Source organism: Natator depressus, chromosome 28 (assembly GCF_965152275.1).
Source record: "Natator depressus isolate rNatDep1 chromosome 28, rNatDep2.hap1, whole genome shotgun sequence".
In the NCBI taxonomy this organism is placed as follows: Eukaryota; Metazoa; Chordata; order Testudines; family Cheloniidae; genus Natator; species Natator depressus.
In genome coordinates, this window is record NC_134261.1 from 2583447 (window position 1) to 2604811 (window position 21365).

A 21365-nucleotide genomic window follows, 5' to 3' on the forward strand; every position below is an offset into this window, starting at 1 on the left:
GGAATGAGAAGAGCAGGAAATTCTCCCACTACTGATCTTCAATTGCTCTTTCCTTTCGGCCCAGATTCACCTTTCACACCGGTTCAGCGGAGTCCTGGCTCCTGATTTAGATTGGGTTTACTGGCCCGGTTGGCACCCCACTAAAAGAGGGGGGCCCTCTGGCAGCTGTACTTCAGTTACTAAAATATGGACCTCCTTCCTTTCTTCCTCATCGACCAGTAATTCAAAGGCACTGGTTGCCAAGTCGAATGGCTGAGAGCAGGGTTTTTGACATTTTCCCATCGAAGTGTGGCATTTGCAAAACATGTCTTTTAGATTCTGACCTCTTTATCCCATGGGGAAGAGCTGGATTTTCTTCTCGGCAACGCCGTTATAAAATCGGATATTTCCAACCTTCCGAGTGTTGAACCCCAGAGTTACGAACTGACCAGTCAAGCACACACCTCATTTGGAACCGGGATTGGGCAGCAGAAGAGACCAAAAAAAAAAGAGCAAATACGGGACTAAAAAATCCAAGGAAAGCCGCATTTTTCTTCTGCATAGCAAAGTTTCAAAGCTGTATTAAGTCACTGTTCGGCTGTCAACTTTTGAAAGAACCGTCGTCACGTTTCGTTCAGAGTTACGCACATTTTGGTTACGAACAACCTCCATTCCGGAGGTGTTTGTAACTCTGAGGTTCACTTGTATTAAAAATATGCTTATCTGTCCACTAGATGGCAACAAACCCCAACAGATATAACCTGTAGTAGCGTTATCGGCTGGGGGGCCTGGACTCCTGGGTTCTATCCTGGCTCTGGGAAGGGAGTGGGGTCTGGTGGGTCAGAGCAGGGGGGCTGGGAGCCAGGACTCCGGGGCTCTATCCTGGCTCTGGGAAGGGAGTGGGGTGTGGTGGGTTAGAGCAGGGGGGCTGGGAGCCAGGACTCCTGGGTTCTATCCTGGCTCTGGGAAGGGAGTGGGGTCTGGTGGGTCAGAGCAGGGGGGCTGGGAGCCAGGACTCCGGGGTTCTATCCTGGCTCTGGGAAGGGAGTGGGGTCTGGTGGATCAGAGCAGGGGGGCTGGGAGCCAGGACTCCTGGGTTCTATCCTGGCTCTGGGAAGGGAGTGGGGTCTGGTGGGTCAGAGCAGGGGGGCTGGGAGCCAGGACTCCTGGGTTCTATCCTGGCTCTGGGAAGGGAGTGGGGTCTGGTGGGTCAGAGCAGGGGGGCTGGGAGCCAGGACTCCGGGGTTCTATCCTGGCTCTGGGAAGGGAGTGGGGTCTAATGCCTTACCGCAGGGGTTTCAACATTTTTTCCATCAAAAGTTGGCAAAGCAAAACGTTTCACTCTGAAAATGTGTCAAAACAGGATTTAAAAAAAAATTTTTTTTTTACATATTTGTTGTTGTTGTTGCAAAGAAGAAATTATCGTGTCTGCCCCCTTGTGGTGGAAGTTTGGGTATTGGCCAACTGGCATTTTCTGAGGAAAATAAAGTTCCATGCCAAAAATTCCTGACCAAATCAAGTCAAAAACAATTTGCTAGTGGTAGCCGTGGGATTTTGAAGGAGATCCCCTGTCACGGATCCGCAGGATCTATGCTTAAGCAGACACTTGGGAAGACCTCTTTAGTGTGCTAGACCCCCAAGGGGTTCCAGTCCTTCCAAGACCATCCACACAGCCTCAACACCTCTGAGACAAAGCCTCTGGGTGCCCTCACTTCTACTTGGCCCCGTGAGCTCTGCCCAGCGAGTCCAAGGCTTTTACGCTCCTCGGGGACACGCACCTCCGCAAGGATTTGCAGTGACACCCGACAGACTTTCAGAACAGGGTCGGATTTGTCAGTCAGCTGGCACATGGCATCAGGAAGTCCTTAGGTTCACACAAAAGAGCAGAAGATAAGACCAAGTCCGTCCTGCCCAGTGCCAGGGCTCTGTCGATCTGTGCTGCTGTGGAATGATCTTTGCATCCTTCCTCTGTTTCTGGTCCTTCGTCTCAGTCTGGGGACAGAGCTGTGGTATCTCCTTCATGTGCCTTTCCCAGAGCTCTGTGGAGCTCGAAAGCTTGTCTCTTGCACCCACATAAATGACATTACCTTCCCCACCTTGTCTTTCTCTTATCCTGGGACCAACATGGCTACAACAGTGCTGCAAACATCCAAAAACCAATGGAAATTAGACGCCTATTACCACTGGCCTTAGAATCTGAGCTCTCTCCTAGGTCATGGGCCAGGAGGCTACGTTCGGAGCAGTGGATAAGAGTGGACATGCTAGAGCTTCTTACCTAGCTTAAACGGCCGTAATATTGCCTGGACTGAGGGCGCGTCGCACGCTTCAAGCTACTTGATGCGGTGTTCAGGACTTCAGACATCAGAGGCTTGAGCAGCTGAAATCATGGTCAAAACCTTCTGTCAGGGTTCCCTCCCCACTCTGGGGTACGGCTGTGGGGACCCACATGAAAGACCCCCCTACGCTTATTTCTACCAGCTTAGGTTAAAATTTCCCCAAGGCACAAATCCTTTCCTTGTCCTTGGATGGTACTGCTGCCACCACCAAGTGAGTTAGACCAAGATTCAGGAAAAGGACCACTTGGAGTTCCTATTTCCCCAAAATATCCCCCCAAACCCCTTCACCCCCCTTCCTGGGGAGGCTTGAGAATAATATACCAACCAATAGGTTAACCAAGTGAGCACAGACCAGACCCTTGGGTTTTTAGGACACTAAAAACCAATCAGGTTCTTAAAAGAAGAACTTTATTATAAAGAAAAAAGTAAAAGAAGCACCTCTGTAAAATTAGAATGGAAAGTAATTTTACAGGGTAATAAAAAGATTTAAAACACAGAGGATTTCCCCCTAGGCTCAAATTCAAAGTTACAAAAAACAGGAATAAACCTCCCTCTTAGCATAGGGAAAATTCACAAGCTAAAACAAAAGATAATCTAACGCATTTCCTTGCTTTACTTACAATTTTTGTAACCTTAGATGGTTATTTCAGGTAGGGTTTTAGGAGATGTTTTTTTCCTGCCCTGGTCCCTCTCTGTCAGAGAGAACAACAAAGAGAGCACAAACAAAACCTCCCCCCAAGATTTGAAAGTATCTTCTTCCCTTATTGGTCCTTTTGGTCAGGTGCCAACCAGGTTATTTGAGCTTCTTAACCCCTTACAGGTAAAAGAGGGATTTTATGCTACCCTGAGCTGTATGTTTATGACACCGACCGTCAGATGGACGAAGGTGTTCTAGACCTTGGAAGTGCTGGAAGAAGGAGATCTGGGATGGACCTAAGAAAGGAGGGGGCCCCTGGTGTGTTACTCTGGATGTAAACCCTCCATCTCCGGCAGAGATCAGAATCAGCCCCATGAACTCCAGGAGTAACTCCACTGGTCGACATCGACGTGAGAGGGGAATGGGCCCCAATCGACTCCGGTGGAGTTACTCCTGATCGACACCGGGGTGTGAGCGCATGAGGAATCCGCCCCAGTGACCCAGCCGGAGGAAGACACCGAAGGGACTGACAAAGAATGCCTCCATCAAGCGGTAGAGAAAACGCCCGGGGCTTAATGAGAGAGAGAGGATGCGCAAAGAGGATAGACAGGACTGACGAAGTCCTAAGCGAGGTCCAATGGTGCAGGAAGAATTCAGATAAGAATGTCTACATAGGGAATTATCTCAGCATAGCTATGCTCGTCAGCTTCCTCTGGTGGACATGATCCAAGGCTCAGACCAGCTGATCGCTCCAAGCGCAGACTACGGAAAACATGGGAAGGCCATTTGTCCAATAAAAGATATTCCCTCCCCCACCTTGCCTCTCTGCCATGTTTGTGAACAGAACGGACCAGCTAAGCAGTTCCTGGAAGGCCGACGGAGGATCCTTGGAGCACAAGAGCGAAGAATTCTTAGCGGGAACCACCATCAACGGGAAAAATATGTTCTTGGAAGACAAAGGCTCAGGCAACTTGGGAGAGCAGCTGAGAAACTCTATGGCACGGTGTATTGAAATCTGTGGTATATCACTTCAAATTCTCAGGTGTTTTCCTGGTCCTGCAGGCTGGCTGGCGGGAAGCATGCATGCTAGGTCTAGCAGCAGGTAGTCTGCAGCCGGCCAGCCTAGAAAGGTGAGACGAGTTTTCTCTATTTTGGCGGGGGGAGCAACCTGTTTTGTCTCTCTCTGGTTTTGGTTCTTGTGTTCGGGTTCTGCATTGTAAGCAACAAAGTCATGGTGTGTTGTGGTCTCCAGCAAGTCTCCAGAATGTTATTGTTTTTTTTTCCTCTCTAACTTCTCTGCTTGTATGTCCTAAACATATTGTCCATAGACCAGCGAGAAGGAGTAATAATATTTTTTATGAGAAAGATATGTGACTCAGTTTCCCCCATCCCACTTAGTACTGCTAGCCACTGGGTGGGAAGGGGTTAGTTTCTTCCTTGGGGTGGGGGAATGGGGTCAGAGTCCCATGAGGCAGGGCTGCGTCGGTACGAATGACGTGTCCAGAACTGTCGAAGCAGAAAGGCAGCAAGAGATGAAACCCGAAAGGCTGCAGGCAGGGGATTCCATCAGCAAGGACTCAGAGTGAAGACTAACCAAAGGCTTCTTAGATCCTGGATTTCAGGAGACTAATAAATGCCAGGTTCTTTTGGAAGCCTGCCCTGAGTCTCTGCAAACCCCTAACGGACAAAGTCATAGAATCACAGAATATCAGGGTTCGAAGGGACCTCAAGAGGTCATCTAGTCCAACCCCCTTCTCAAAGCAGGACCAATCCCCAACTAAATCATCCCAGCCAGGGCTTTGTCAAGCCTGACCTTAAAAATATCTAAGGAAGGAGATTCCACCACCTCCCTAGGTAACGCATTCCAGTGTTTCACCAACCTCCTAGTGAAAAAGTTTTTCCTAATATCCAACCTAAACCTCCCCCGCTGCAACGTGAGACCATTACTCCTTGTTCTGCCATCTGCTACCACTGAGAACAGTCTAGATCCATCCTCTTTGGAACCCCCTTTCAGGTAGTTGAAAGCAGCTATCAAATCCCCCCTCATTCTTCTCTTCCGCAGACTAAACAATCCCAGTTCCCTCAGCCTCTCCTCATAACTCATGTGTTCCATTCCCCTAATCATTTTTGTTGCCCTCCGCTGGACTCTTTCCAGTTTTTCCACATCCTTCTTGTAGTGTGGGGCCCAAAACTGGACACAGTACTCCAGATGAGGTCTCACCAATGTCGAATAGAGGGGAACGAGCACGTCCCTCGATCTGCTGGCAATGCCCCTACATATACATCCCAAAATGCCATTGGCCTTCTTGGCAACAAGGGCACACTGTTGACTCCTATCCAGCTTCTCGTCCACTGTCACCCCTAGGTCCTTTTCTGCAGAACTGCTGCCGAGCCATTCGGTCCCTAGTCTGTAGCGGTGCATTGGATTCTTCCGTCCTAAGTGCAGGACTCTGCACTTGTCCTTGTTGAACCTCCTCAGATTTCTTTTGGCCCAATCCTCCAATATGTCTAGGTCCCTCTGTATCCTATCCCTACCCTCCAGCGTATCTACCTCTCCTCCCAGTTTAGTGTCGTCTGCAAACTTGCTGAGGGTGCAATCCACACCATCCTCCAGATCATTAATGAAGATATTGAACAAAACTGGCCCGAGGACCGACCCTTGGGGCACTCCACTTGATACCAGCTGCCAACTAGACGTGGAGCCATTGATCACTACCCGTTGAGCCCGACAATCTAGCCAACTTTCTATCCACCTTATAGTCCATTCATCCAGCCCAGACTTCTTTAACTTGCTGGCAAGAATACTGTGGGAGACCATGTCAAAAGCTTTGCTAAAGTCAAGGAACAACACGTCCACCAGTTTCCCCTCATCCACAGAGCCAGTTATCTCATCATAGAAGGCAATTAGATTCGTCGGGCATGACATGCCCTTGGTGAATCCATGCTGATTCACCAATGGCAAGTCATGGTGAATCCATGGTGACCATCCATCCCATGGTCAAAGAATCCAAAGTCTTCTCTCCGACACCACCTGCGTAGCCATTTGTTGACTTCCACGATTCAACGGTCTCTACCCAGGCCTTTTCCTTCCATGGGGAGGAAGGACGAGAAGACCACTTGTGCCTCAAACTCCTTTATCCTTCTTCCCAGAGCCACGTAGTCTGCAGTGATCCACTCAAGGTCATTCTTGGCAGTATCATTGGTGCCCATGTGGAGAAGCAGGAAGGGATAGCGATCCGAGGGCTTGATGAGTCTCGGCAGTCTCTCCGTCACATTGTGAATCCTAGCTCCTGGCAAGCAGCAGACTTCTTGGTTTTCCTGGTCGGGGCGGTAGATAGATGACTCAGTCCCCCTGAGGAGAGAGTCCACGACCACGACCACCCACCACCACCCACCTCCTCCTCTTGGGAGTAGTGTTGTGGAACCCCCATCCCTAGGACAGTGCATCTCATGCCTTCCAATCGGCGGAGTCTCCTTCTGTTCCCTTCCCTCAGATGTATCATCTAGTCCACTCTCCGCATTAGTACCTGTGGAGAGAACATGGAAACGGTTGCTTACCTGTATCTGCGCTGCTGGTACATGGATGCTCCCCTTTCTTCTTCTGGAGGTCACATGCTGCCAAATTTCTTCACCGTCCTCCTGTCCCCGCTGCGCAGCCTGCTCTGAATCTTCAGAACGTTGTGTCCATAGAAGCATATCCTGACGTCCGTCCAGGAAATCTTCAGTTTCTCTTATGCAACGCAGGGTCGATACTTGTTTCTCCAGACCTTGAACCTTCTCTTCCAATATGGAGACCAGCTTGCACTTTGTACAGACAAAGTCGCTTCTGTCCTGTGGAAGAAAGACAAACATGGCACATCCAGTGCAGGTCACAACAGCTGAACACCCCCCATCCATATTACCTTCCTTCTAAGAGCTTACTCAGGAGTTGTAGTAACTACTCAGAGAAGCCGGCGAGATGTAAGCCTCAGTGGGCTCTCCCCGGGCAAACTTCCAGGCAAACTCCCTCTGTTAGTCTCTCTGCTGTTCACCACTCAGCTGGTTCGCAGCTGACTGGCTTTTCATAACAGTCAGGCCCACTCAAGGCTCACCTGGAACAAAGCACTCCCAATTCACACTTTTCAAACAACCAATCAAGCACACCGTCAAACTGTCAATCTGTCCCCACAACAGACACTCAGATACTACTGGGGAGCCATGGGAGCTGCAGGGCCCAGTCAGACTCACGGAAGATTAGAGTTGGAAGAGACCTCAGGTCATCATCTAGTCCAACCCCCTGCTCAAACCCCCAACTAAATCATCCCAGCCAGGGCTTTGTCAAGCTACGCCTTAAAAACTTCTAAGGAAGGAGATTCCACCACTTCCCTAGGGAACCCATTCCAGTGCTTCCCCACCCTCCTAGCGAAATAGTTTTTCTGAATATCCAACCTAGACCTCCCCCACAGAGTAGTGGAAAAAGTGTGGGGCCTAGCACAACAAGATGGGGTGCAACCGGAGGGGCTGGACTAAGTTTGACACATGACAAAAAAGATTTGGGGGTCGTATGGTGGATCATGAGCTGAACGTGAGCTCCCAGGACAATACTGTGTCCTAAAGAACTAATGCGATCCTGGGACTTTCAAACAGCTGGAATCTCAAGTAGGAGCAGAGAGGTGATTTTCCCTCTGGATTTGGCATTGGTGCAACTGCAACTGAAATCCTGGTTTCAGAGTAGCAGCCGTGTTAGTCTGTATTCTCAAAAAGAAAAGGAGGACTTGTGGCACCTTAGAGACTAACCAATTTATTTGAGCATAAGCTTTCGTGTGCTCAAATAAACTGAAATCCTGTGTCCAGTTCCGGTACCCACAATTGAAGAAGGATGTTGGTGAGTTCAAGAGGGACCAGAGAAGAGCCACAAGAATGATTCAAGGATTAGAACTTGATCTGTTTAGCTTCACAAAGAGAAGAGTTAGACTGGAATCAAGTCACCCCAGTCAGTACCTCCAGGGGGAGGAAGTTTATTTCAGTGGGAAGTAACAGCCTTGCATAATCTGGGCCAATTATAGCGACCTCCTTTGTACAGGGCTTTGAGATCTGCTGATGAAAAGAGCTAGGGATTATTATTATCCAACCCTTCAGCCACATTGCAGTTCCAAATTTCATCCCCGAGTAACTCTTTAAAGTAAACCTTGCTTCCTGAAAGAGGGAGAGTGGGTAGCGGACACTAGCTAAGATCAGAACCACAGTCTGAGTCCAGGTGTGTTCAAAACATTTTGATGTCCTGTGCTTTTTTAGTGGAGGGAGGGGGAGCTGTATTGCAGGAACTCTTTGCTCAAAAGACCTCAAATTAGGATTACTAAACCTACCACATGTCCAATAATTTTCAAGACAATCCAAGGTAGCCGATGTGGATTTTTGGGCACATAGAAGAACCTGCTGTTTAAAAGGAAGCTCATATCAACCTTAACTAGAGTGGGGCCACCTGGCCAAAATAACATTGATCATCATGAAGGTCCCAGTGTGACACTGTGGCCAAAAGGGCTTAATACAATTCTTGGATACATAAGCAGGGGCAACTTGAGTAGGAATGGACAGGTTCGATTATCTCTGTATTTGGCACCCGTGCAACCGCTGCTGGAATCCTGGTGTCCAGTTCTGGTGTCCACAGTTGAAGAAGGATATGAATGAATTAGAGAAGGGTCAGGGAAGAGCCATGAGAATGATTAAGGGACTGGAAAACATGCCCTATAGTGAGAGACTCCAGGAACACAATCAGTTTAGCTTCACAAAGCGAAGGTTAAGGGGTGACTCGATCCCAGTCTACAAGTACCTACATGAGGAAATAAATTTGGTAAGAGAAGGCACTTTAATCTAGCAGACAAAGGTCTAACAAGGACTTCTGATGCCTGGAAGTTGGAAGGAGACAAATTCAGACTGGCAATAAGGTGCAAACAGCCAGAGGAATTAACCATTGGGACGACTTGTATAAGTAGGGGCATAGCGAGCAGATCGAGGGATGTGATCGTTCCCCTCTATTCGACACTGGTGAGGCCTCATCTGGAGTACTGTGTCCAGTTTTGGGCCCCACACTACAAGAAGGATGTGGATAAATTGGAGAGAGTCCAGCGAAGGGCAACAAAAATGATTAGGGGTCTAGAGCACATGACTTATGAGGAGAGGCTGAGGGAGCTGGGATTGTTTAGTCTGCAGAAGAGAAGAATGAGGGGGGATTTGATAGCTGCTTTCAACTACCTGAAAGGGGGTTCCAAAGAGGATGGCTCTAGACTGTTCTCAATGGTAGCAGATGACAGAACGAGGAGTAATGGTCTCAAGTTGCAATGGGGGAGGTTTAGATTGGATATTAGGAAAAACTTTTTCACTAAGAGGGTGGTGAAACACTGGAATGCGTTACCTAGGGAGGTGGTAGAATCTCCTTCCTTAGAGGTTTTTAAGGTCAGGCTTGACAAAGCCCTGGCTGGGATGATTTAACTGGGAATTGGTCCTGCTTCGAGCAGGGGGTTGGACTAGATGACCTTCTGGGGTCCCTTCCAACCCTGATATTCTATGATTCTATGATTCTATGACTTTGGTTGATTTGCTATCATTGGTGATTCTTCAATCAAGATCATAGAATCATAGAATATCAGGGTTGGAAGGGACCTCAGGAGGTCATCTAGTCCAACCCCCTGCTCAAAGCAGGACCGATCCCCAATTAAATCATCCCAGCCAGGGCTTTGTCAAGCCTGACCTTAAAAACTTCTAAGGAAGGAGATTCCACCACCTCCCTAGGTAACGCATTCCAGTGTTTCACCAACCTCCTAGTGAAAAAGTTTTTCCTAATATCCAACCTAAACCTCCCCCACTGCAACTTGAGACCATTACTCCTTGTTCTGTCATCTGCTACCACTGAGAACAGTCTAGAGCCATCCTCTTTGGAACCCCCTCTCAGGTAGTTGAAAGCAGCTATCAAATCTCCCCTCATTCTTCTCTTCCGTAGACTAAACATCCCCAGTTCCCTCAGCTTCTCCTCATAAGTCATGTGTTCCAGTCCCCTAATCTTTTTTGTTGCCCTCTCCTGGACTCTTTCCAATTTTTCCACATCCTTCTTGTAGTGTGGGGCCCAAAACTGGACACAGTACTCCAGATGAGGCCTCACCAGTGTTGAATAGAGGGGAACGATCACGTCCCTCGATCTGCTGGCAATGCCCCTACATATACATCCCAAAATGCCATTGGCCTTCTTGGCAACAAGGGCACACTGTTGACTCATATGCAGCTTCTCGTCCACTGTCACCCCTAGGTCCTTTTCTGCAGAACTGCTGCCGAGCCATTCGGTCCCTAGTCTGTAGCGGTGCATGGGATTCTTCTGTCCTAAGTGCAGGACTCTGCACTTGTCCTTGTTGAACCTCCTCAGATTTCTTTTGGCCCAATCCTCCAATTTGTCTAGGTCCCTCTGTATCCTATCCCTACCCTCCAGCGTGTCTACCTCTCCTCCCAGTTTAGTGTCAGATTGGATGTTTCCCTGAAAGATCTGCTCTAGTTCAGCCAGGAAACAATTCAGGGCAGCTTTATGTCTGTGTTATAGGAGGTCAGACTGGATGATCTGGCTTAGGATCTATGAAATACAAAAATAATAAAGCAAATAAAAAAACACTCAAAATAAATCTTCTCAACAATTAACATGTCTACTTACCCACTAGGTGGCAGAGATGAACTGAGGGAAGAAATATACTGATTTGATTCTGTTGCTCAGTACTTTGAAATAGAATGAGGTAAGTGCCAAGATCCCTTAAAATACTCCAGTGTTTACCCATATAGATACATCAAATGTTTAGACACATGCCCAACTCTGCTAAGCCACCGATTTCGCCCCATCCATCGCTAACACAGATTTTATTATATAATTCTGAGCTTGCTAGTCTTCAAATACGTCTAATGAAGTAAGCTCTAAACAGTGAAGGGATCCGTTCTATTGCACAAAAGTAAAACTTTAAGCAAATATTTGGGGTGCTTATATAGACAGCGAAATAAGATTCAAAATAGAAATGTGTGCGCATTCCAAAAAAATACACACATACATAAGAACGGCCAGACTGAGTCAGATCAATTGTCCATCTAGCTCAGTATCCTGTCTTCCGACAGTGACCAACAGCAGATGCTTCAGAGGGAATGCTACTGGGAAATCATCATGCTTGAGAAATATGACTGGTATGGCTTAAAGGAGTTTATTTTTGAGTTTGAGATTCACTGAGTTTTGAGGAAACTCAGCCAAAGTTATCAAGTTACAAGTCGTTTAAGAGCTGGGTAGGAAATGGCTTTTTTGTCCTGTGAACATCTGGGAAAGTTTGGAAATTTTTCCAGTCCCAAATCAGGAGGAAAACACAAAAATTTGAATATTTTCACAAACTGAAAATCCCCCCCCATTCCCCAAATTTAGTTCAGGTCAATCAAAACATTTTGTGTCAGTCATTTTCAAACGTTTCATGTCTATTCAACCATACTGGGTGTTTTAAATATTTGTTTTCTAATTAGCTAAACATTTCAAAATAAAAAAAAATCATTTCAAAGTGGAAAAAACACAATTTTTGGTTTTGAAACATTCAGAATTTTTCAAAAATGTTTCACATCGAGAAATGTGTCCAAACTGAGCCTTTCCCACAAAATTTTGGTTCTGACAGTTTCCAACAAAGAAACATCACGTGGAAACATTTCTCACTGGCTCTCACGGTTTTGCTTGGAAACCATGGAAAAAACCCCGAGTGTGGTAGTTTCCACCCTAAATTGTAAGTATCCCCAAACTCTGGAGGTAATTGATATGAATGGGAAAGTTCCCCCATCTCAGAGCAATTGGCTCAGGCTCTCTGCAGACTCAGGAAGCATTGCTGCATCGATTACACTCAGGGCCGCTCCCCCCTTCTAAAACTTTAGCACTAAACTCCCTGAAATCTCGGCTCTGATACTAACTGAGCCCAGAAACACAGCACGATTCAAGAAAGGATTGGACATTCATATAGATAAGAATATCCAGAGTTCCAAAGTTGATTAGCATTCACTATTGTAAGGGATCTTACTCCTCATGCTTCCAGATTTAAACCAATCTCTCCCTAAAGGGATCAGAAGGGGATGTGAGGGACAGATTATCTCACTTCTGTCTACACTGGGGTTCTTCCACCTTTCTCACAAGAACCTGAGGCGACATGCTGGTCTAGATCCAGTATGGCATAGTCTATGCTTTCCTAATTAATCCTTGCATCGCAGCTCCCAGGTACCTCCATATTACAGATGGGGAAATCTGAAACCGAGGCAAAAGGTCAACATTTTGGGTGCCCAAAACCAGGTATGCATGTGCACAACTAGCCCCATAGACAACCGGTCTGGTGTTCAGAGGCCGGTAGCTTCCATAGACTTCCGCTTACTGGGCCTAAATATGGATTTGAGGGTCTACCTTTAGACATGAAAATTTGGGCCTAAAGGCTACAGAGAGATAGCAAGAGCTGGGAGTTGCTGTGTTGATGAAAAGAGGCCATAAAGACGACCCTTACCAAAATACCTTCCACTTATCATAGAATCATAGAATATCAGGGTTGGAAGGGACCTCAGGAGGTATCTAGTCCAACTCCCTGCTCAAAGCAGGACCTAATCCCCAGCTAAATCATCCCAGCCAGGGCTTTGTCAAGTCTGACCGTAAAAACCTCAAAGGAAGGAGATTCCACCACCTCCCTAGGTAACGCATTCCAGTGCTTCACCACCCTCCTCGTGAAAAAGTTTTTCTAATATCCAACCTAAACCTCCCAACTACAAGCTACCCTCCAGGCAGCCCTTGATGAAAGGGGTAGGAGCGGGCACACCTGGCTATTCTTAGATACTAGGCAGGTGGGAGAAGTTTGTTAAATCTGTCATTCCTCTCCCTTTGAAACATCCTTCACACTCGTTAACGCACAGCGTTTCTATTTATCTGCCTGTGCTCAAATACTTATTTACTCCTGGTTCAGAGGCTGCCCAAGATGATCTGAAATAGCCCAAATAACGCGACTCTCCGGGTATGCTGAAAACGACCTTTGTTGGGCAGGCTCTCTAGAGACGGCTTCCTAGATGAAGGGTAGCTGGCCAGCCGAGATCTTGTGAAGCAATGATTTTAACACCGCTCAGATTTAATTTAATTATATGATTAATGATGCTAGGGTGCATCAGAAAGGCATCTTTCTGATTTGAAATCTAAAAACATAAAATAAATATAGCCCAGAAACTGGGCTGGGGGCTTCCCACCCAGCGTGTTATACAAGATAGGACTACAAGGGTCCCTCCTGGTGTTATAATCTATGCATCCATGTTAGAACGACAAGGGACCCGAGAGATGGAATTATTGTGGCTGGCTCGCAGCTCCGTTTCCCTCTGCTTAGCCTCGGAGAGCTGAAATCCAACCACATCTGACCTAGTTACGCTGCTCTTTTATGCACGTACCTCTTTTATGCCTGTCACACAGCACTGCACGGGAGGATTTTAATAGCTTCGCTGAGGCTGTTCTTTCTGCTCAACTCCCATCCCTTCTAACACCTCTCTCTCAACCAGGGACAGCTGGCCAAACTTTGAGCACAAGGCACTTTTGAACACCTTAGAAGCGACTTTTCAGAAACCTAAGTCTCACTGAAAGTCAGTGAAATGTAGGCTCAAATCTTCAAAGTGATTTAAGCTCCTAACTCATCAGGGAGTTCAGTGGAAGTTAGAACACCGAATCTTGATTTAAAAAATGGTCAGTGAGAGAATCCACCACGGCCCCTGGTAAGTTGCTCCTATGGTTAACTGCTCTGTTAAAATGTTATGCCTTATTTCCACTCTGAATTTGTCTAGCTTCAATTTCCATCCATAGGAACATGTTCGACCTTTCTCTACTAGAGTGAAGAACCCATTATTAAATATTGGTTCCCCGACTGATCAAGTCACCCCTAGTCCTTCTCTTTCTTAAATTACCTAGATTGAGCTCCTTGAATCTCTCACTCTAAGGCAGGTTTTTGAATCCTGTAATCATTCTCTTGGGTCTTCTCTGAACCTTCTCCCAATTTATCAACATCCCTTCCTGAATTGTGGACACCAGACCTGGACTCAGCATTCCAGCAGCAGTCACACCCATGCCAAATACAGAGGTAAAATCATCTCTCTGCTCCTACTCATGCTGCTCCTGTTTATGCATCCAAGCACTGCATTAGCCCTTCTGGTCACAGAGTTGCATTGGGAGCTCATGGTTCACCTGATAATATACCACACGCCCCATATATATATATTTTTTCTCCTCAGTCATTGCTTTCCAGGATAGTCCCCCCCTCATGTAAATATATAGCCTCCATACTTTGTTCAGAAAACAGCCTCCTCTGTTAGGAACGTGGATGAAATGCAGCCAACCGGCCTGAGGCCCTTCTGTAGGAGACGTCACCTTATGAAGCAAGCAGGTCCAGGCATGAAAAATCTCCAAGAGAAGCTAGAGAAGCAGTGGTTTCTTCCCTTGAGCTGCGAGGCAAAGGCCGGAGAGGGTGACATTTCAAGGGACTCTCCCTTGTTTGGAGCCTTTATGACAAGATAGCTTTGTGAAAGATGTGTTTTAATCCAGCTTCTGTGTGCTGTTTGGATGGTTTTTGTGGTCCCAGCTGGTCTTGGAGTCTATGAATCTAACCTCATGCTTCAGGGCTTCAGCCTGTCACCTGCAAGGGCCAAGAAGGGACTTTTTCCCCCACCCAATCTGTGTTTCCAATCTCCCCTGCCCACCAAGTAGTGTTATTGTGCATTTGATCGCTGCAGTGACAGTAGTCAGGTGCTTGGGAATCCCCGTCACCTCTGGCCATGGAAAGCAAGGAGTGACAGTGTGGGCCAAGGCCAAGTCTCACTCTTCTCATGTCGGACTGCAGTTCCCAGTCGGGTGGGTGCACCGGCTGCTGCGCAAGGGGAACTATGAGGAGCGAGTGGGAGCTGGAGCCCCGGTGTACCTGGCCGCTGTGATGGAGTATCTGACCGCTGAGATCTTGCAGCTGGCTGGCAACGCTGCCTGGGATAACAAGAAAACCCGCATCATCCCTCGGCACTTGCAGTTGGCCGTGTGGAACGACGAGGAGCTGAACAAGTTGCTGGGGGGAGTCACCATTGCACAGGGTGAGGTCCTGCCCAATATCCAGGCAGTGCTGCTGCCCAAGAAAACCAAGAGCCACAAAGCCAAGGGCAAGTGAGAGCGGATGCCAACCCCCCAAAACCACCACCTTCCTCTGAAAGATCAACAATTGGCCACAGCAGGAGACGGGACAGTGCTCTGAGCTTGTCCAGAGAATCCTCTCTCTGGATGCCTGGCTGCTGTGTCTTGCTCACATGTGGGTCCGATTAATCAACAGATTTGGGGATGGGAAGGATTTTCCTTATAGATCAAATAGGCAGGGACTTTGTATGTGTGGGGGGTGGGGGGGGGGCACAGGGAATTTATCTTCCTCTGCAGCATGGGGCATGCATCACCTACTCAATTCCCTGCCATTGCAGGGGACCTAGGCGTGGCACCTGGCTTTCTCCTGTTCTCTGCCAGTTTAGCATCCTGAGGGCGGATGTGCTTTGGTCTAACCTGAAATCATCGGGCTCAACATAGCACTATCTGGGTGAAACTGACTAGCCCGTGCTTCACAGAAAGTCAGAGATGATCTGACAGCCCCTTGTGGCCTTAAACCCACTTACACCTTCTTTGGAGAAGAGCACAGATGGAAAAAATCCACTTCACAAGCTCCCCAAACTGGGTCGTTCTTAAAAAAAGGAAAGTCCACCCACCTCTGTTTATTTTTACTCTAGATTTGTTTCCTTTCAGACACAAAGCACAAACAATCACAGTCAATTAAGAACCACAGAGTCCCATTAGCTAGACAGGGAGTCTCCAGGGACTGGCCATGTTCCAATCTGCCTGGCTGGTGTCCCTCATTTTCTCCTTATTTACTGCCACCAAAGAAACTCTACTCAAGGTTCAGTGTCACATCCTAGGTGACAAAGGAGAAGAGCACGTCTGGGAGGGTGTAGGTGAATGAGGCAAAGGCTTCTTCGTGATCTGAAAGTCACATGCCATGAGATCATTTTAAGATCAGAGTAAGCACGAGTCAGCAGAGCTACTAGGTAGGAAGGGGGTCAAGATGAACTGGGTTTGCCCAGGATTATGTATGGCTAGTTACTGTAGATGCCAAACAAATCAAGGTTGGATGTTTTTCTAAGAGATTCTCCTCTAGTTTAAACAGGAGATAATTCGGGGAAGTTCTCTGGCCTGTGTTATGCAGATCAGACTAGATGATCACAGTGGGCTTAGAATCTATTAAGTTTTAAATAATAAACAGCTGGTGCTTAATGAGAATTGTTAGTCACCAAAGTCTTAGTCATATCCTCTCTCCCCTAGGCCAGGCACAGATAGGTAGTTCCAGCGTGCGGCTCTAATCATAGAATATCAGGGTTGGAAGGGACCCCAGAAGGTCATCTAGTCCAACCCCCTGCTCGAAGCAGGACCAATTCCCAGTTAAATCACCCCAGCCAGGGCTTTGTCAAGCCTGACCTTAAAAACCTCTAAGGAAGGAGATTCTACCACCTCCCTAGGTAACGCATTCCAGTGTTTCACCACCCTCTTAGTGAAAAAGTTTTTCCTAATATCCAATCTAAACCTCCCCCATTGCAACTTGAGACCATTACTCCTCGTTCTGTCATCTGCTACCATTGAGAACAGTCTAGAGCCATCCTCTTTGGAACCCCCTTTCAGGTAGTTGAAAGCAGCTATCAAATCCCCCCTCATTCTTCTCTTCTGCAGACTAAACAATCCCAGCTCCCTCAGCCTCTCCTCATAAGTCATGTGCTCTAGACCCCTAATCATTTTTGTTGCCCTTCGCTGGACTCTCTCCAATTTATCCACATCCTTCTTGTAGTGTGGGGCCCAAAACTGGACACAGTACTCCAGATGAGGCCTCACCAGTGTCGAATAGAGGGGAACGATCACGTCCCTCGATCTGCTCGCTATGCCCCTACTTATACATCCCAAAATGCCATTGGCCTTCTTGGCAACAAGGGCACACTGTTGACTCATATCTAGCTTCTCGTCCACTGTCACCCCTAGGTCCTTTTCCGCAGAACTGCTGCCTAGCCATTCGGTCCCTAGTCTGTAGCGGTGCATTGGATTCTTCCATCCTAAGTGCAGGACCCTGCACTTATCCTTATTGAACCTCATCAGATTTCTTTTGGCCCAATCCTCCAATTTGTCTAGGTCCTTCTGTATCCTATCCCTCCCCTCCAGTGTATCTACCACTCCTCCCAGTAATCTGAGGTGATGGTGCAGCCAAATCCACGTGGAGTTTAAAGGGCCCATTTTAAAGAGCTGTCAGTGGTGGGAAATGAAAACCTGAAGTCCTGAGTAGGGGATAAAATTGAGACACCGTCAGAACATGGGTGCAGAGAACAATCAGATGGGCTCAAGGAGTGGGGAAGAAAGAGCAGAGGCAGCTGTGAGTGCTAGAGACAGTTTGAGCCACCTCGATAAGAGTGTTGGGTCTATGGAGTGAAGAGAAGCTGCACACAGTGTCTTAAGACTACACAGAAATAGGAGCAGGCCATACGGTAACTAGAATAACTCTTCTAGGAGGTTGTTTTAACAGGGGCTAGTGGCAGAGACATGCCATAAACCAGTGACAGCATCCTTCACATTTGAGGTTATGCACTATTCAGGATAAGGAAGGAACCTGGCTCTGCAACAGGGCTTAAAAAATAACCCCCTCGTGCTCTAAGCATTAGAGACCGTTCCCTAAGCCAGTCCTGACTCCCTGTCCTGATTATTGGACCTCCCTCCCTCCCAAGTAACAGCAATGGGTCTTACTGATGATACTGTCCCCAGGCACCACCTCCCTGTTGGAAAGGAGATCAAGGCAACCAAATAAGCGTTGACATCTCAGGTTTTATTAAAATTAAATATAAGTTACAATAGTTAAATATTAAAGACAACAGATACACACATTCCCTATTTCAAACTCTTCAATATTTAAATTAATTTCACAGAAATGCTACAATAGCAAAGAGCACCAAGAAGCCAGCCTCTTCAGCGAGAGATGCAGGAGGACGTCTGAAACCTTCACCTCATGCAACAGTTTCACATGCAGCGCTCCGAAACTGGGGCCAGACAGGAATTCTGCCTCCAGATCGGGCTGCTAACTTGCGCAATGGTAAAGGATAAGGGTTGGCAGATAATTTGGCAACACCACCACAGCAATAGGCTTTTCATTGGGATTCGCAGAGAAAGAGGTCATGGGTTTGAGGGGTATTTTTAACTAGTTCGTTAGCACACAGACTTAACCTTGCTGTCTGAATCAGTTAATACTTGAGGCTCAGAGTTTGCCCATATGGGACTTTCCACCAGATATTTACAGTATCTGCTGGTAGGTAGGTCAGCGGCATCGCTGGCATTTTATACGGCAGAGGGGGGTGGAGAGTGGAAGAGCCGGACACGTAAGGCATTTCAGGGGCTGTAGATGTCAGGACCAGACAAGTTGTTGGGATGCCAGCCTCCAAACTGATCAGCCGCCAGGCCCCATGGCGACAGGCAGTCAGATCTCTGCGGCTGATTCGACCCAACAGCCCCCGTCAAGTCTCCCTGCTTGCAACAGAGATGAGCAGTGACGGGTCAATGCCGCAAGCAGTCGCGCCAGTCGCTGGTGCCTCGGGAATCTCTCTCTGCAGGTTAATGAGAACCAGGAACTCTAGCTCCAGTGCTATGGTTGAGTCCCATAGAGCTGATGGAGTCTAATGAGATCAGACAGTTTGTCAGTAACTACCAGCCTGGAGGAGAAGCGCAGCCAGCACTGCTGGGGGAGGGGGAGAGAAAGAGCTGGTTTCTCCCAAGAGTCTTCTAAGCCTTTTGACGAGCAGCCAGCCCCAGCTCTTGTGGCTAGCCCTTGGAGCCTCACATGATGTAGCAGTTCATGAGGGCGAGATCCTTCATCTCTGGACAATAGGCTGCGGGAGAGAGTCACAGAGCCGTGAGTGCAGGCAGAGACCTAACGACACAAGTGATAACGCTCCCCGGCCCACGCAACCCAGCCTGGCAAATATTTACCACTGAAACGCCTCTGCTCGAGGATTTCCTGTCCCCATGTTAGAGAGCGGGAACTGAGCAGAAAGGCAGGACGGGTACTGATGATGCCCGACCTCCTGCCCCACCTACCTCCCAGAGCGCGCCGCCCCCCCCCACACTCTAACCTACTAGACCCCAGTTCCCCCCCAGAGTCAGAGATGGAACCCAGGAGTCCCAGCTCAGAGCCCCCACCCCATTCTAATCACTAGACCCTACTCTCCCCATGGCCAGGGGGTGACATCACCCCCCATAAGAGATGGCATCACCAAGGAGGGGGGATGACATCACCCACCCACCTAGGGGTGAGGGGGCACGTACTGGGGTGGGAGTGGGTTGACATCACCCCCCCCCATGGTGGGCACGCTAAGGGGGGAGGGAGGGAGTGACTTGACAGCACCCCCCCCCACAGACCCCTAGCGGTGGGGCGCAAGCTGAAGGGGGGAGTTGACTTGACATCCCCCCCCCCCCATTGGCCACGTTGAGGCCAGGCTCCCACGCCTCACAGCCCGCCCTTGGCCAAAGCGGGAAGGACCCGGATGTATGTGGCCAAGGCTCTGCGCCCTCCTCAGGCACGTGCGGCCCCGCCCTTCGGGCAGGCAGCGCGCGCTCGAACCGTTGAAGGGGAACGGGGGGGGGGATGCGGGGGGGAAGGAGCGGGCGCGAGGAGAGATACTTACGGTTGATTGGCTGCCGCTCCCGCGCGCTACTGCGGCTGCCGCCCCCTCGCAGGAACTTCATCAGCGCCCGCCACAGCCGCGATTGGCCCGCCTCCTCCGGTACGTCATTGCCAGGCACCGCCTCCTCCTCCCCCGCCTCCTCTTCCCGCCGGCCAATCCGCTTCCAGAGCTCGGGGTCGACGGGGGGCAGGGCCAGGCGGTGCCGGCTGCCGCTGCTCCTGCTCCGCCTCCTCGTCCCCGCCTCCCAGCCCCTGCCGCGCACGCGCAGGGAGGTGGGGGTGCGGCAGAAGGGGCACGTGACCGCTTCCCAGCTCTGGTCGCGCGCCAGGCGGCAGAGGCAAGCGGTGCAGAGCGCGTGGTGGCAGGGGGCGGGGCGGCGCCAAGCGCCGTGCGCGGGCCCGAGGCGGCGCGGGGCGCGCGCCCCGCGGTCGTAGGGCAGGTAGCAGATGCCACACTCCAGCTCGGCGGCGGCGCCCCCCTCCGCGTGCGCGTCCATGGCTCGCGTGTCCGCTGGCGGCCGCCGTACCCGAGGGGGGAAGGGGCCGCGCGCGCGCGCACGCGCACAAACTTTGTTCTCTCGCCTAACGGCTTCCCCCCGCGGGCCGGCGGCGGTTATATAGCCGGCCTGGCCACGCCCCCGGCCTGGGGGGGCGGGGCCCGCCCGCGGCCAAACTCCGCCCCTTCCCGGACCCGCGGCGCGGGGGAGCCCCGGACTCCTGGGTTCTCGGGGGGGGGAATGGGAGCCCCGGACTCCTGGGTTCTCGGGGGGGGGAATGGGAGCCCCGGACTCCTGGGTTCTCTGCGTGGGGGGATGGGAGCCCCGGACTCCTGGGTTCTCTGCGTGGGGGGATGGGAGCCTGGATTCCTGGGTTCTCTGTGGGGGGAGGAGCAGGTGGAAGCCCCGGACTCCTGGGTTCTCTATCGGCCCCCCCCCGGACTCCTGGGTTCTCTATGGGACCCCCCCCGGACTTCTGGGTTCTCTGCGTGGGGGGATGGGAGCCCCGGACTCCTGGGTTCTCTGCGTGGGGGGATGGGAGCCTGGATTCCTGGGTTCTCTGTGGGGGGAGGAGCAGGTGGAAGCCCCGGACTCCTGGGTTCTCTATCGGCCCCCCCCCCGGACTCCTGGGTTCTCTATGGGACCCCCCCCCGGACTTCTGGGTTCTCTGCGTGGGGGGATGGGAGCCCCGGACTCCTGGGTTCTCTGTGTGTGGGGATGGGAGCCCCGGACTCCTGGGTTCTGTCCCCATCACTGCGTCGTTTTCTCCCGCTGTAAAAGGAGGCTCCGACCAGGGCCCCCGGCCGAGGGGTTTCCCTAACCCTGGTTCCCTGGCTGAGCCCCGACCGCTCTGCGCCCCCCACCCCCCGCCTAACGGCCTGTTTCCGTCCGTCCAAAACCCGTCGCTTCCCCTCACGCCTCTGCCGGCCTCCTGTGCCCGCCTGGCGCAGCCCTGAACCAGGCCTGGGCCCCTGGGCGCCCGCCAGGGAGAAATCAGAAATAATCCCCCTCCGAGGGGACCGGCTCTCCGGCGGGTCTCGGGGTCTCCGCGCCGGCTAGTTAACACTGCCACACCTGTCTGTCTAGAGGGGGAAACTGAGGCACGGACAGGGTGGAGGTGATCACCCAAGGTGGGGATAGACTCGGGTGC

The 21365-nt window shown here is 50.1% G+C and overlaps 2 protein-coding genes across 2 annotated transcripts; one reads left to right on the forward strand and one right to left on the reverse strand.

Annotated features, from left to right (window-relative positions):
* Positions 1–3782: 3782 nt before the first annotated feature.
* Positions 3783–15143, forward strand: LOC141978784 (histone H2A.J-like). Its single transcript, XM_074941104.1, has 2 exons — positions 3783–3918; positions 14722–15143. The coding sequence occupies exons 1-2, from the start codon at positions 3783–3785 to the stop codon at positions 15141–15143; spliced, it is 558 nt and encodes a 185-aa protein (XP_074797205.1).
* Positions 15144–17867: 2724 nt separating this feature from the next.
* Positions 17868–20215, reverse strand: RNF227 (ring finger protein 227). The gene is made up of 2 exons (XM_074941171.1): positions 19720–20215; positions 17868–18924 (listed from the first exon to the last, which is right to left on the reverse strand). The coding sequence occupies exons 1-2, from the start codon at positions 20213–20215 to the stop codon at positions 18872–18874; spliced, it is 549 nt and encodes a 182-aa protein (XP_074797272.1). The 3' UTR covers positions 17868–18871.
* Between the last annotated feature and the right edge of the window lie 1150 nt (positions 20216–21365).

Coding starts and splice junctions, on each gene's coding strand:
- LOC141978784 (XM_074941104.1), top strand. CDS start 3,783: ATGTTTGTGAACAGAACGGACCAGCTAAGCAGTTCCTGGAAGGCCGAC. Junction 3,919..14,721: donor CTTGGAAGACAAAGGCTCAG/GCAACTTGGGAG, acceptor TGATCGCTGCAG/TGACAGTAGTCAGGTGCTTG.
- RNF227 (XM_074941171.1), bottom strand. CDS start 20,215: ATGGACGCGCACGCGGAGGGGGGCGCCGCCGCCGAGCTGGAGTGTGGC. Junction 18,925..19,719: donor GGAGCGGCAGCCAATCAACC/GTAAGTATCTCT, acceptor TCTCTCCCGCAG/CCTATTGTCCAGAGATGAAG.